Source organism: Pan paniscus, chromosome 2 (genome assembly GCF_029289425.2).
Source record: "Pan paniscus chromosome 2, NHGRI_mPanPan1-v2.0_pri, whole genome shotgun sequence".
NCBI lineage: Eukaryota > Metazoa > Chordata > Mammalia > Primates > Hominidae > Pan > Pan paniscus.
Window position 1 is genome coordinate 11773114 of NC_085926.1, and position 13828 is coordinate 11786941.

The 13828-nt window shown below is 46.0% G+C and overlaps 1 protein-coding gene across 4 annotated transcripts in view; it reads right to left on the reverse strand.

The window, feature by feature from the left end:
• Positions 1-13828, reverse strand: part of TAMM41 (TAM41 mitochondrial translocator assembly and maintenance homolog) — a 124780-nt gene that overhangs the window by 57111 nt on the left and 53841 nt on the right. For 2 of the 4 annotated variants that reach the window (XM_003826261.4, XM_057301598.1), the window contains one exon: positions 5800-11574. The exons of the other annotated variants lie outside the window; for them this stretch is intronic. In XM_003826261.4, coding sequence (XP_003826309.1) covers positions 11498-11574 — 77 coding nt within the window. In that variant the 3' untranslated portion in view covers positions 5800-11497. Of the gene's footprint in view, positions 1-5799; positions 11575-13828 lie in introns of those variants that run through there. 4 annotated transcript variants of the gene reach the window in all.

Here is a 13828-nt window from a genome sequence, read left to right on the forward strand (position 1 = left end):
GCTAATATTGAAATTTGATGCCCAACGTTGGAAATGGGGCCTAACAGGAGGTGTCTGGGTCATGGGGGCAGGTCCCTAATGAATAGATTAACGCCCTCCCTCAGTGGTGAGTTCTCACTCTGTTAGTTCCTGTGAGAGCAGGTTGTTCAAAAGAGCCTGGCACCCGCCTTTTCCAGCTCTGTCTCGGGCCATGTGACCTCTGCACACTGGTTCCCCTTCCCCCTCTGCCATGAGTGGGGGCAGCGTGAGGCCCTCACCAGATGCAGATGCCCAATCTTGAACTTTCCAGCCATCAGAATCACGAGCCAAATAAACCTTTACTCTTTACAAATTAAAGGGAGAGCAAAGAGAGGAGGAAGAAGGTGCCAGGCTCCTTTTAATTGCCAGGTCATGCAGGAACTAAGAGTGAGAACTCACTCACTCCAGTGAGAATGGTAAAGCTTTTCATGAGAGAGCCAGCCCCATGACCAACACACCTCTTGGTTGTGAGGCCCTACCTCCAACACCAAGGATCCAAGTTCAACATGAGATTTGGAGGGGACAAATGTCCGAACTATACGGTCACCATCCATCTCCTGTGACTTGACCCCTGCTCTCCGTGTTTTCCTCTGATTACCTCTCAGGTTTGTTTGTTCTCTTCATGCTGGTGTTTGTTGTTGGTGTGCCCTTGGGTCTCTTCTCTTTGTACTCCACAGACTTCCTGAGAGATCCTCATTCACTCCCATGGTGTCTTTAATCACTATCTATTAGCTGCCAATTCTCACATTTCCATTTCCAGCTCCAGACCTGGGGAGCCAACTGTTTACTCAACATCTTCCACAGACATTCCAAACGCAGCATGTTCAGACCCGAATTCATCACCATCCTCCTGCTATCCCCAAATGTGCCCCTCCTCCTGGATCCCCAGCTGAGGAAACAGGCATACCATTCTCCCATTTGTGCCAGCGGGAGCCTTGGCAAGCCCTTCTCCATAGTCAGTCATCAAGTTGTACTGAGTTCACTTCCTAGACATCACTTCAATCTGTCCCTTTTGGTCCATTCTCAGTGATCCTGCCCTGGACCACCATCATCTCTCAACTAGATGACTACAGTCTTCCCCTTTCTAGTCTGTTCTCCATAGTGCAGCCACACTGATGTTTGTAAAATGCAAATCCACTTTTGACACTCTCTAGCTCAAAAATCCCTGGCTGGCTCTCCATTGCTCTGGGGATAACAATGAACAGACTAACAAGAATCGTAAGACCTTTCACGATCTGGCCTCAGTCATTTCTCCAGCCTCACTCCTGCACAGTATACGTCTGGCACTTTATTCATCTTGAACTAACTTTAGTTCCCTCAACACACTGTGTTCTCTTCATTTAGGGCTTTTGAATATCCATAGTCCTATGTCTGGAATACTCTTCCTTCTCCTCTGGCTAACCCCTACTTGTTCTTAAAGTAACAGGCTAGACATCACTTGCTGCTTCCCTCCAGACTGGGAGAACACCAAGTGACTGAAAGACAGTTTAGTCAAGAGGTTAAGAGGGAGGGCTTTGGAACCTGATGGCCCGGTTTGGGATCCAGGCTGTCCTGTTAGTTTTCTGTGCCTCTGTTTCCTCATGCATGTAATAGGGAATAATAAGAGTCCCTGTTACATAAGGCTGTGGTGAGCATTAAATGAATAAATATACAGAAAGTGCTTAGAAGAGTGCCTGGCACACTGTAATGGCTCAACCAGTTTCCTGTCACTTTGAGGTATCTCTATAGCACCCTATAGTTACCCCTATAATTAAGTACTTATCAGAGAAATCTAATTTACAATTTACTTTACTTTTCTGCATTGTAAGATCCTTAGAATTGGGACAACTCTCCAGGGCTCCAGCTCTTGGTATGCAGAGGGCATTTATGAAATTTTTGTTAAATACTTGACTAAATCAGTGAATGAATGAACTTCTGTTCACAGCATTGATCGCTTCTCACCTTGCATTATGAGAGTGGAATTTATCTTCTCTATTTGATTTACTGTAAGCTTACTGAGGCAGCACCACAGCACCGTCATCTTGGCATATCCCATCTCCTCCAACCAACACTGTCTGGGAACATTTTATTCCTGTAATTCAACTAATACCAGTTGAGCTAAAGCCTCCTTTCTGGGAATAGGCTTTAGACTTCTCCTGCTTTTCATCTGCCACATCCTGTCATCCTCTTCTATGTAACCCACTGCAACCTGGAATTTTAGGGACTTTCTTGTATCTGTAGCTCAGTTGTCACAGTAGGACAGTTATACAAGGAGTTGGGGACAGTGAAATTCAAGTTAGTTAGGAGCTAAATTTAGGCAGATGTCCTGTAGTGTTTGGAAAGAATGATGGGCTCAGACGTTTTGTTCTTCCTGATCTCAGAAATGCTACTGAAGCTCTTAGCCCTGTTATAATTTACCCACACGTGGGGTGGGTAGAACAGCACACTGAAGCGAAAGGGGAATTAAGTAAAAAGTAAGAGACCCAGTCAGGCGCGGTGGCTCACACCTGTAATCCCAGCACTTTGGGAGGCCAAGGCTGGTGGATCACCTGAGGTCAGGAGTTCGAGAGCAGCCTGGCCAACATGGCAAAACCCCATCTCTACTAAAAATACAAAAATTAGCCAAGCATGGTGGTGCACATCTGGAATCCCAGCTACTCAGAAGGCTGAGGCAGGAGAATTGCTTGAACCTGGGAGGTGGAGGTTGCAGTGAGCCAAGATCATACCACTACACTCCAGCCTGGGCGAAAAAGTGGGACTCCATCTCAAAGTAATAAAATAATAATAATAATAATAATACAAATAAGAGACCCAGGTTTTTGTCCCAGTCGTCAACAAATTGGTGTGACCTCGGAAGTCACAGCCTGCCTGGGTTGACTCATCCCACCGGTAAGGTGAAGGAGTTTAGATGGTTTTAAAGTTTCCTATTAATTCTGACATATCATGCACGTATCATCTCTTCCGATGCAGCTCATTCTAGGAAGGAATTTTCTATGGTCCCACTTCATCTCAGAAGGAACAGAGAAAAGAAAGCAATGACACCAGGTGTCTTTAGCTGCATGGCCAGTGATGGCTGAAAATAATCATGGGTCGGATCACCTGGATACACATGGAGAGAACAACCCACATCCTGCAGGCATGGCCCAAAGATGGGGTGTGATACTGGAAAGTGAATGCATTTTTGAGTCATACAGAACTGAATTCAAATCCCACTATGGGGCTAAATTAACCTCTGTAATCCTGTTTTCTTGGTTGTAAAATTTTTTTTTAAAAGTTGGGCTGCATGTGGTGGCTCACACCTGTAGTCCTAGCACTTTAAGAGGCCAAGGTGGATGGATCACTTGAGCCCAGCAGTTCAAGACCAGCCTAGGCAACATGGTGAAACCCCATCTCTACTAAAAACACAAAAAATTAGCCAGGGGTGGTGGTGCGTGCCCATAGTCTCAGTTACTTGGGAGGCTAAGGTGGTAGGATGGCCTGAGCCCAGGAAGTCAGGGCTGCAGTAAGCTGAGATTGTGTCACTGCACTCCGGCCTGGGTGACAGAATGAGACCCTGTCTCAAAAAAAAAAAAAAGAAAAAAAAAAAGTGGGATCGTATCTACGTTGTAGGAGTAGGATAAGCATTAAGTGAGGCTGTTTACATATTACACCTTCTATAAATCATAGGCCTTCCATAAACCATAGGTTTTCTCCATTTTTATACAGTCCACTAGTTCAAAGTACTTTCACAGATAATGGCCTGTGCCTGTGAAACTTTAGTTTACTCCTTTATTCCTCCCCACATGGTTGGAGTTTGGGGCATGGACTTTTCTGTGGGTTCAAGCTCAGTGATTTTTTGGTGGGACAGAGTGCCTGAGTCAATGAGCATCTTCCCTTAGTTTAATGCAGCATCTGATGAGATTCAGTCCTGTGTGTCCTCTAGCTCACTGAGGGTGTTTTGGAGGGACAGGGCTCAGGTAGGACTCGGGGCTTGAAGACTGACTGCAATGGAGAGCCTCAAAGGAGTAAGGATCCATGATTCAGCTGGAGCTGCAGACCAGGCCTCTGGCCATGGAGACCCTCAGCAACCCCGCGGGTGCTGGAGAAGAGCTTCTCCTTTCTAAAGTCCTGCTTATGTGCCAGAGTATAAAAGAATCTCACTGAGCACATGGCTATTTTGACTCTCATTTAGTGGTCACTTGGGCTCTGATATTATTGCACTTGTGGGCAGAGGCAGCTCATCAGTGCTGGGCTCTCTTGCATTTATGGTTTTGCCAAACCACTTTTTCTCCAGTCTCCCAGGGACTGATGATTTTGGAGCACAGTGAGGAAACTCAACCATCAGCTCCAAACATCACCTGGCTCAACCATAAAGCCCAACATCACCTGGCTAATCTGTGACAGAGCTGACCTGGGGGGTATGACTAGCCACCTTTGGTCACCAAATCCAAAGCTTTTTCCAGGATCACCTGGCTAATAAAGGGAAATGTTAGGATTAGAAGCCAGGGCAAGCAACCTGGAGACAAGCTCTCTTTTAGGAATCAGACTTTTCATGAGATAGTTGTAAATTCTGAAACAATGTTTTAAGGAATTCTAGCCACAAATCAGGACGATGTCATTTGCCAGGCATTGTTTAGTCAACTGGTTATTTTTATAAGTGAGTATAAGATTCATAACTCCAAGAGACAGTTATCAAATGGCAGTAATATCAACAATAACAGCTACCATTTACTGGGCACCTATTGTGTGCTTAGCTGTGGTATGGTATAGAGAAACACCTGCCCATGATGACTGAGCAGTGGTTAAGAGCACTGAGACCGGATTCAGACCATTCAAACATGGGCTTGAATCCTGGTTCTACCACTTAACTAGCTGTGTGACTTTAGGCAAGGTACTTAACTTCTTTGAGCCTGTTTCCTGATTTGTAAAGTTAGAATAATAGTATTTGCCTTATTGGGTTGTGTAAGGATGAATGAGTTAATACAAGAAACATTGCTCCAAATAGTAAGCACTATCAAATTCTCACTACTCAAAATGTAAAATGTGGAACCGTGTTCAATAAAAGTTAAAGACTACAACAACCCGATACAGACAGGACCCATAGGGACAGCTCTTCAGTAGTGGAGATTTGGGCCCCAACCAGGTAAGGAACTCTGCCCAAATGAAGTACAGGCTGAGAGCAATAGGAACACAGAATGAGTAAAGGGAGAAAGATGCCGTATCTACTGTGATATCATAACCTTTTTAAAAAATGATGTGGTGGCTCATGCCTGTAATTCTGGCACTTTGGGAGGCCGAGGAGGGCAGATCACTTGAGTTCAGGAGTTTGAGACCAGCCTGGTCAACATGGTGAAACCCTGTCTCTACTAACAATACAAAAAATTAGCCAGGTGTGGTGGTGTGAGCCTGTAATCCCAGCTACTCAGGAGGCTGAGGTGGGAGAATCACTTGAACCTGGGAGGTGGAGGTTGCAGTGAGCCAAGATCGTGCCACTGCACTCCAGCCTGGGCAACAGAGCAAGACGCTGTCTCAAAAAACAAAAGAAACCAAAACCAAAACAAAAAAGGTAGGCATATTTCCTTCCTTGTGTGGTAATGTGTATATACATACTCACGGACAGGAACACGGGTATTTTTAACCCCTTCCCTTCAACTATTTTCTATAAGGAGAGTGGGTGGTGGTTAATGTTATAGGCTAGTTTCTAAATTATACAAAATCCAGTTGGGATTCTAATTAAAAGAGGCATCAACATCACCCACAGATGAATACAGTAACTGTAGGGACTTTGTTTACTCTTTTCTGCCAGAAAAGTGAGAACACTTCTTTTCTTTTTTTTTTTTTTTTTGAGGAGGAGGAGTCTCGCTCTGTCCCCCAGGGTGGAGTGCAGTGGCGCAATCGTGGCTCACTGCAACTTCCGCCTCCCGGGTTCAAGTGATTCTCCAGCCTCAGCCTCCCAAGTAGTTGGGACTACAGGTGCCCGCCACCACCCCTGGCTAATTTGAGAGCATTTTCTTTTGTACAAAGGATAGCTGCATCACGTTGGGTGGAAACAGGAAGCTGCTGCTGGTGTATGGAAATTTGCATATGATTGAAGGGTGGATCTGGATGCTCAGTCACCGCAGGCAGGTGTTTCTCTGGTGAGCTCGGCCATTCCTCTATACTCCACTCTCTACTGCTGGGTAGGAGCCTGCAAACTATGTTGCCCAGGTTTCTTACCAGCTGGCTTTCTATTAGGTTTTGCTGATTGGAGACCGTGGTGTCAGATCAGAAGATAGGAGGAAGAGAACTTCCTGGGTTTGACTCCAACTGCAGCAGCAGTTACTGGTGGTTGTCAAGTGGCATCTGGTTTTTGTTTTTGTTTTGTTTTGAGATGGAGTCTTGCTCTGTCACCAGGCTGGAGTGCAGTGGTGCAATCTTGGCTCACTGCAACCTCCACCTCCTGGGTTCAAGTGATTCTCCTGCCTCAGCCTCCTGAGTAGATGGGACTACAGGCACCCCCTACCATGCCCAGCTAAGTTTTGTATTTTTAGTAGAGATGGGGTTTCACCATGTTGGCCAGGATGGTCTTGATCTCTTGACCTCGTCATCCACCTACCTCGGCCTCCCAAAATGCTGGGATTACAGGCGTGAGCCACCGTGCCCAGCCTGTTTTTTTCAGTCAGAGTCTCGCTCTCTCACCCAGGCTGGCGTGCAGCGCCACGATCTCCGCTCACTGCAGCCTTGACCTCCCGGGGTTCAGGTGATTCTGCCATCTCTGCCTCCCAAGTAGCTGGGACCATGGGTGCACACCACTGCTCCCAGCTAATTTTTTGTTTACTTTTTGTAGAGATGAGGTCTCACTATGTTGTCCAGGCGGGCCTCAAACTCCTGAGCTCAAGCAATCCACCCACCTTGGCCTCCCAAAGTGCTGGGATTACAGGTGTTAGCCACCGTGCCTGGCCCAAGTGGCATCTGGGCAGTGGTGGTGACTCTGGCAGCTCTAGCAGTGGCAAGGGCGTAAGTTTTCAGAGGACTCGTACACAGTATCTAATGCTGTGTACAAGTCTTCTGAACTGTGTACAAGTCTTCTGAAAACTTAATGACTTTTTAATCTTTTTGAGAGACAGAGTCTCGCTCTGGTGCCCAGGCTGGTGTGGGCTTGTAGGTTCCAATACAGGGCTGTTAGCAGCTTCCTGATGTGCAGCTTCTCTGCACGTCATCTGTTCTTCCTTCTCCAGGGTACCCCTTCTTTTTTGTTTGCCAGCCCTCCCAACATCTTTGTAACAAAATCCCTATATTAAGTTCCATTTATTTATTTATTTATTTATTTAATTTTATTATTATTTTTATTGTTTTTTGAGATGGAATCTTGCTCTGTTACTTAGGCCGGAGTGCAGTGGCACGATCTTGGCTCATCGCAACCTCCACCTCCCAGGTTCAAGCAATTCTCCTGCCTCAGCCTCCTGAGTAGCTGGGATTACAGGCATGAGCCACCACGCCTGGCTAATTTTTGTATTTTTAGTAGAGATGGGGTTTCACCATGTTGGCCAGGCTGGTTTCGAACTCCTGACCTCGTGATCCACCCGCCTCAGCCTCCCAAAGTGCTGGGATTACAGGCGTGAGCCACTGCAGCCAGCCCCTTCTATTTATTATACTTAGGGTTGTTTTCATTTTTCTTGACTAGATTGTGCAGTGGCACAATCACAGCTCACTGCAGCCTCAACCTTCTAGGCTCAAGCAATCCTCCCACCTCAACCTCCTGAGTAGCTGGGGCTACAGGTGTGTGCTACCACATTTTAAAGTTTTTGTAGAGATGCGGAAGTCTCACTATGTTGCCTGGGCTGGTCTTGAACTCCTGGGCTCAAGCAATTTTCCCACCTCAGTCTCCCAAAGTGCTGGGATTACACGTGTGAGCCACCACGCCTGGACAACTCAATGACTTTAAATGACAATGATCATTTTCTTATTCTCCCTCACACTTCCAAAAGCTGACTGGGCTTGGCTAGGCAGGTCCTGCTTGGGCTCTCTTGTTCTGTCATAGTCACGGTGGCTGGGGCTGGAGTTAAAGGCTTGCTCACTCACTTGTCTGGCAATTGATGTTGGACGTCAGCCAGAACACCTCCATGTGGCCTCTCCCAGTGGCCTGGGCACCCTCACAACATGGCGGCTGGGTTGCAAGCCAAGTGTCCTGAGAGAGAGCTGGAAGGAAGCTGTGTCACCTTTTAGGACCTAGCCTTGGAAGTCGTAGAGCATCTCATCTGTTATATTCTACCTGTTAGAAGCAAGTCACTAAGGCCCGCCGATATTCAAGGAGGGAAAATGAATGCTACTGCTAGGAGGTGGGCCAAAGAATTTGTGAACATATTTTGAAACCGCTACAGGGAGCATCTCCAGCAACACAGCAGCAGGTGTGGGCTTGTAAGTTCCAGTCCAGGGATGTTAGCAGCGTCCTGATGTGCAGATTCTCTGCACGTCATCCCTTCTTCCTCCTCCAGGATACCCCTTCTTTTTTGTTTCCCAGCCTCCCAACATCTTTCTAACAAATTCCCTATATTAAATTCCTTCTATTTGATATACTTAGGGTTGTTTCCATTTTCTTGACTAGACTGACTAATATATGAGGGACTATCCCATGCCATCTAAACTCACCATCTGAACTGGATAGCAGAGATACTATCATGATGTGCCAAGAACCACGTTAGGTAATTTACGTTATGTCATTTAATTCTAACACCAAACCTGACAGATGGGTATAAGAATACCTACATCATAGATATAGAAACTGAGGTTCAGAAGGGTTAAGCAACTTGACCAAAGGACACAGCTGGAAAGAGTTGAGAACCAACTCCAGGTGTGACACCAAAATACATTTATTTCTTGAGCCTTCTGGAATGAGAAGAGCTACTTACTCCCGAAGAGTTCCACTTCCCTCAGAGAAAGTCTTACCTCTCCTGCTTATATGCCTTTTTGATGAATCACCTTAGATTGAGGAAAAGGAAGAATACATCTGGGGCAGTGGAACACAAAGACACAAGTATTCATCATTTGTGAAAACTGCAGGCTGTGTGAGAAAAGGCACTACACCGGAGTCTAGAAGCCAGGGTTCAAGCCCCAGCAATGTTACTCACATATGTTAGGACCCCAGGCAGTCACTTCCTCTCCAGAGGCCTCAGATTCCATAGCTGGAGAGTGACCCTGGTGTTCTGTGCTCCAATGAGTATCTAGTTGGTAAAGTATCTACTTTGGGAATATAAAAAGCTCTATCAGATACAGAGGACAGAAGTTAAAGTAAAATAAAGCCAGATTATAGTGGGTCTTGAATAGGCCGAGGAAAAATTCGTATCGCATAAGCAGTGGAGAATCCATTTTGTCGCCCAGGCTGGAATACAATAACAGATCACTGCAGCCTTGACCTCCTGGGCTCAAGTGGTCCTCCCTCCCAAGTGGCTTGGACCACAGGCATGTGCCACCACATCTAGCTAATTTGAAAAAAGCTTTTTGTAGTGATGTGCTCTCGCTATGTTGCCCAGGCTGCGCTTGAACTCCTGGGCTCAAGCAACTCTCCAGCCTCAGCCTTCCATAGTGCTGGGATTCCAAGCATGAGCCACCATGCCCAGTCTATTCTGGGTTCTTAAGGAAACAACTTACACAAATAAACAAAAAGGCTTATAGAAGAAAATAATAGGCCAAGCACAGTGGCTCACGCCTGTAATCCCAGCACTTTGGGAGGCCGAGGCGGGTGGATCACCTGAGGTCAGGAGTTCAAGACCAGCCTGGCCAACATGATGAAACCCTGTTTCTACTAAAAATAGAAAAAATTAGCTGGGCGTGGTGGCAGGCATGTGTAATCCCAGCTACTCGGGAGGCTGAAGCAGGAGAATTGCTTGAACCCAGGAGGTGGAGGTTGCAGTGAGCCAAGATCATGCCACTGCACTCCAGCCTGGGCAACAAGAGCGAAATTCCATCTCGAAAAAAAAAAAAAAGAAAAAAGAAAAAGAAAAAAAAGAAAGAAAGAAAAAGAAAAAGAAAATAATAACAAAACCAATAATACAAAGGAACCACAGCAGCAACAACCATTTGCTCAATGCTAGGCACAAGGCTCTACCCTAGGTGTTCTACAGGGGTGAGTGCACAGATCAGCACAACTCGAAGAGGTCTGTAATGTTATTTCCATCTCACAGACGGTGAAACTATTCGGAGGCTCGATAACTTGCCCAAAATCACATATCTGGTCAGTAGTGGCGATGAGATGTAACTCAGTTTGGCTGAATCTGAAGTCTGCACTCTTCACTATGCTATGGGTTAGAATGAGCTGAACTCAATAGTAAACAAAAAATAAGTAGACAAGGAATTGTTCAAATGTACAAGAGAGCCTACGGGTCTGCACTAGAATACTTGGCAATGCAAATACAGAGTGTGAGGTGGGACAAAGACGATTTGCAGGAAAAAAAGACAAGCTGAGGTTCAATCAAATAGATTCATATGGCTTGTTAGGTGGATGAGGTGGGAGGAGGTGGTTGCTTCCCAACAGCCCTTCCTCCTCAATTCCCATTTAAGTGTCTATTCCTTCTCCGAAGCCTGTGAGCCCGAGGGGAGGGAAGTTACCTCTTGGGCTGGGGCTGGTGGCTCAGGCCTGAGCCTATCAGCTTAGTTCCATCCTTTGTCCATTTACTGGCTCTGGGATGGGCATGGCACCCAATCAGCGTCCGTGAAACCAGACAGAGGCTTGCTAGGGGCTGTTGGGAAGGTTTCTTGCTTTTCTAAGAGGCCATCTGAAAGGAGTCTTCTCTGTGGCTCCCAGTTGTGATTTGGAAGCACACAGCCCTTGAAGCTGCTGCCAGCAGTCTCATGACAGAGCAAAGCCAGCCTCAGCACGATGCTAACACTGCAGAGGGCAGAGAGATGGAGAGAAACTGGGGTACATGATTCTGTCCTTTGTTGTTCAAGGCACTCTGCAGTGGGTTTCCTGTTGCCCAAACACGTCCTAACTGTTACAATAAGGCAGGCTCTGCAAGGTGTCTGTTCCAGGCTCCTAACCCAAAAGTCACTGCCATACACTTTAGTGGAGAACAAAGAAACACACAAAAAGCCTAGATCCAGGGAAATGTTGATGTGACAGTTGCGAGCCCCTGCTGGAAAAAAAACAAGTGAACAGGATGGAGACTAGAGACATAACAAGCCAGGCAGAGAAAGTCAAGCTTCCACACCCTGTAAGTTTCCTGGGCTACGTGTTCACAGCATACAAGAAATTTGTCATGTCTGACTCTCACGTACCTACAGAATGCAGGACAGGCAAAGCTATTCTGCAGGACCCGCATGACTTTGTACATGGAGAGGGTTCTTTTCTTCTGATGCTAAGCCCTCTAATATATTTGGGTCCCAACTGGATAAATGTCTGATGCATAAATTTAAAAAACCAAGTATTATGCAAACCAGGGTATCTTTGAATTCAAGCAATGGGTCAAAGTAACAAACACTGTTCTGTCAAAAAGGATCAAACACTTTATTCATCTACACATAACATATATAAAAGCAAGCAAAATCAGGATGTTTTCCTCAGCCACCCTTTCCACATTTTGTGCAGTTTTAGTGAACTATAAATCACTGACTTCTTCAGGCCTAAAAGAGAAAAGATGAGAAAGTAAGAAGACGGAGGCTTGTTGAGTGGATGCTCAGAGTTTCAGTGACATTCTGAGCAGACTTGTCTTTGGAGGAGGGCAGTGAGGGGCTGACCCGTGGCTCTAGGAGACCAGGGAGCTGAAGGTGATTAAAGGTCACTGTGATCAATGTAGGGGGAAATGATTCTGATTTCGGCATTTTCCGATTTAGGGCTATGGATGCCAACGTTTCCTAAGTTATTGGGATAAGTGATCCTTTTGAGTTATGAACATATTGGCAGCCTCTGAATTTAGCTCTTTCAAAAAGGTAGGACAAGGATATGACTCTGTATGCCACTGGGTCCCTGTTCTCTCAGGCCTAAATTCCAACCCCACCTCACTGTCTCTATGTCACTGTGAAAGGCACCTGTCTGACTATGACAAATGCTGTTCCCATCACTTTCTGCCTCGTTGACTTGGAATCCCTGTTTGGATTTCTTCTCTAGGAAGTGCTTCCCTGGACCCACAGGGTGGCCCCACAGCATCTGTGCTCACTCAACACACTGTGCAGTAAGTGTGGGCCGATTCACCCACGCCTCTGCCTGGACTGGGAGCTTCCTGAGGACAGGGACCTTGTCCTGTTCACCTAGGTGGCCCTGTCACCTAGTACAGGACCCAGAACACAGCAGGTGCTCTGTGAAAGCTTTTGAAATGACAAGACAAATGTGCCTCATTCGGACAGCTGGCCCCCTAGCACCCCCATCTACTTAGTCATGAGTGTGTGATGAAACTGGAGAAAGCCTCTCCGGGGGCTTAGGGGAAAGAAGAAAAATAGAATAAAATAAATGGGTGTTATTTGTCAGATCTAAGAGTATCCTATTTGTGGATGCTATTATGGACTCAACTTCCTTTGTGTTGAGGGTGGGATCATTCAGTTTGTGTTTCAGGGTGTGGCCCAAAGATAGGAACAGTCTTTTTCACTGTGAGACACAAACTGTGATCTGTGCTATGAGTGTGAAGTGCACACCCCTGGCAGTGCACTTTGGTGAGCATGCCGACAAGGTAACAGGTTTCGCTCCGGACATGCCCAGCACTGGGGTTTGAGTGATGGCTTGAAAATACCTGGCCCTGTTACCTGTAAACTGCTTATTCCACTTAGAGCCTTGGAAAAGACCACTGCAGACAGTGGCAGGGGAGCAGTAAAATCATTAATGAACACTTCTAGACACTCTGGCTTCGTTTGTCTACCAGCTGACTACTTGCAAACCAACATAACCTAGTCCACAAACTCAGAGTTCCTTTCCCTGCCTCCACCCCTTTTAATTTTCTGCCTGGAGCAACCACTCTGGTAAACCCCACCCACTTCAGCATTGAGACTAGAAGCTTATTATATAAGGTGGTTTTTAAAATTCCAGCCAGAACCAACCAAAAGACCAAGCCGAATACAGGTAGTTATACATGGAAAGGTTCATATAGCAACCCCAGGGCACTGAGTCACAGCTAGAGGAGGATGCATGGGCCATGATAATTCCCAGCTCCACTTCAAAAAGCAGTTCCTTGGAGCTTAAACATTTAAGGTAAATACATAAAGTAGAAGAGTGTCACCATGTAGCCATTTTTTTTTTTTGCTGCTAGTGGACAGAAATCTCCCTTGACTAAAACATTCTCCCTTTCATGGTTCTGCCAGTGAGACATTTTCAGAAAGACTGCAGCAGGGAAATCTGTTAGAAAGAGCACCAGAATCGGAGTCAAGAGACCTGGACTCTAGTTCCAGGTGGGCCACAAACTAACAGTGGCCTTTCCCTGGGCCTCAATTTCCTTATCTGTAAAATGACTGGGTTGGAATAGATGAGGGGTTAACAAGGGGTCCACAGATTAAGTCTGAGTGTCTGTGAACTCCCTAACACTGCAGGAAAATCTACTGTGTGTGTGCGTAGGTGCACTTCTGTGCAGGGCGTCCAGAGTTCTAGTCAGATTTTCACAGGGATCCTGGACTTGCAAAAGGCTAAGAACCAACAGATCAGAATGAAGAGTCTTTTCTGCCTTAATATTATAATTTCAACAGAGGTGGAGAACTTAAATTTCATGATTTTGGAATAGGCAAAAATTTTCTAAACAGGACACAAAAAACTGCTAAACATATAGAAAACAAAATGGATAAACTGGACTACATGAAATTATGAACTTCTTTTCACCAAAAGACACCATTAAGAGAGTGAAATGACATGGCTTACAGCCATAATCCCAACACTTAGGGAGGCCGAGGCGGGCAGACC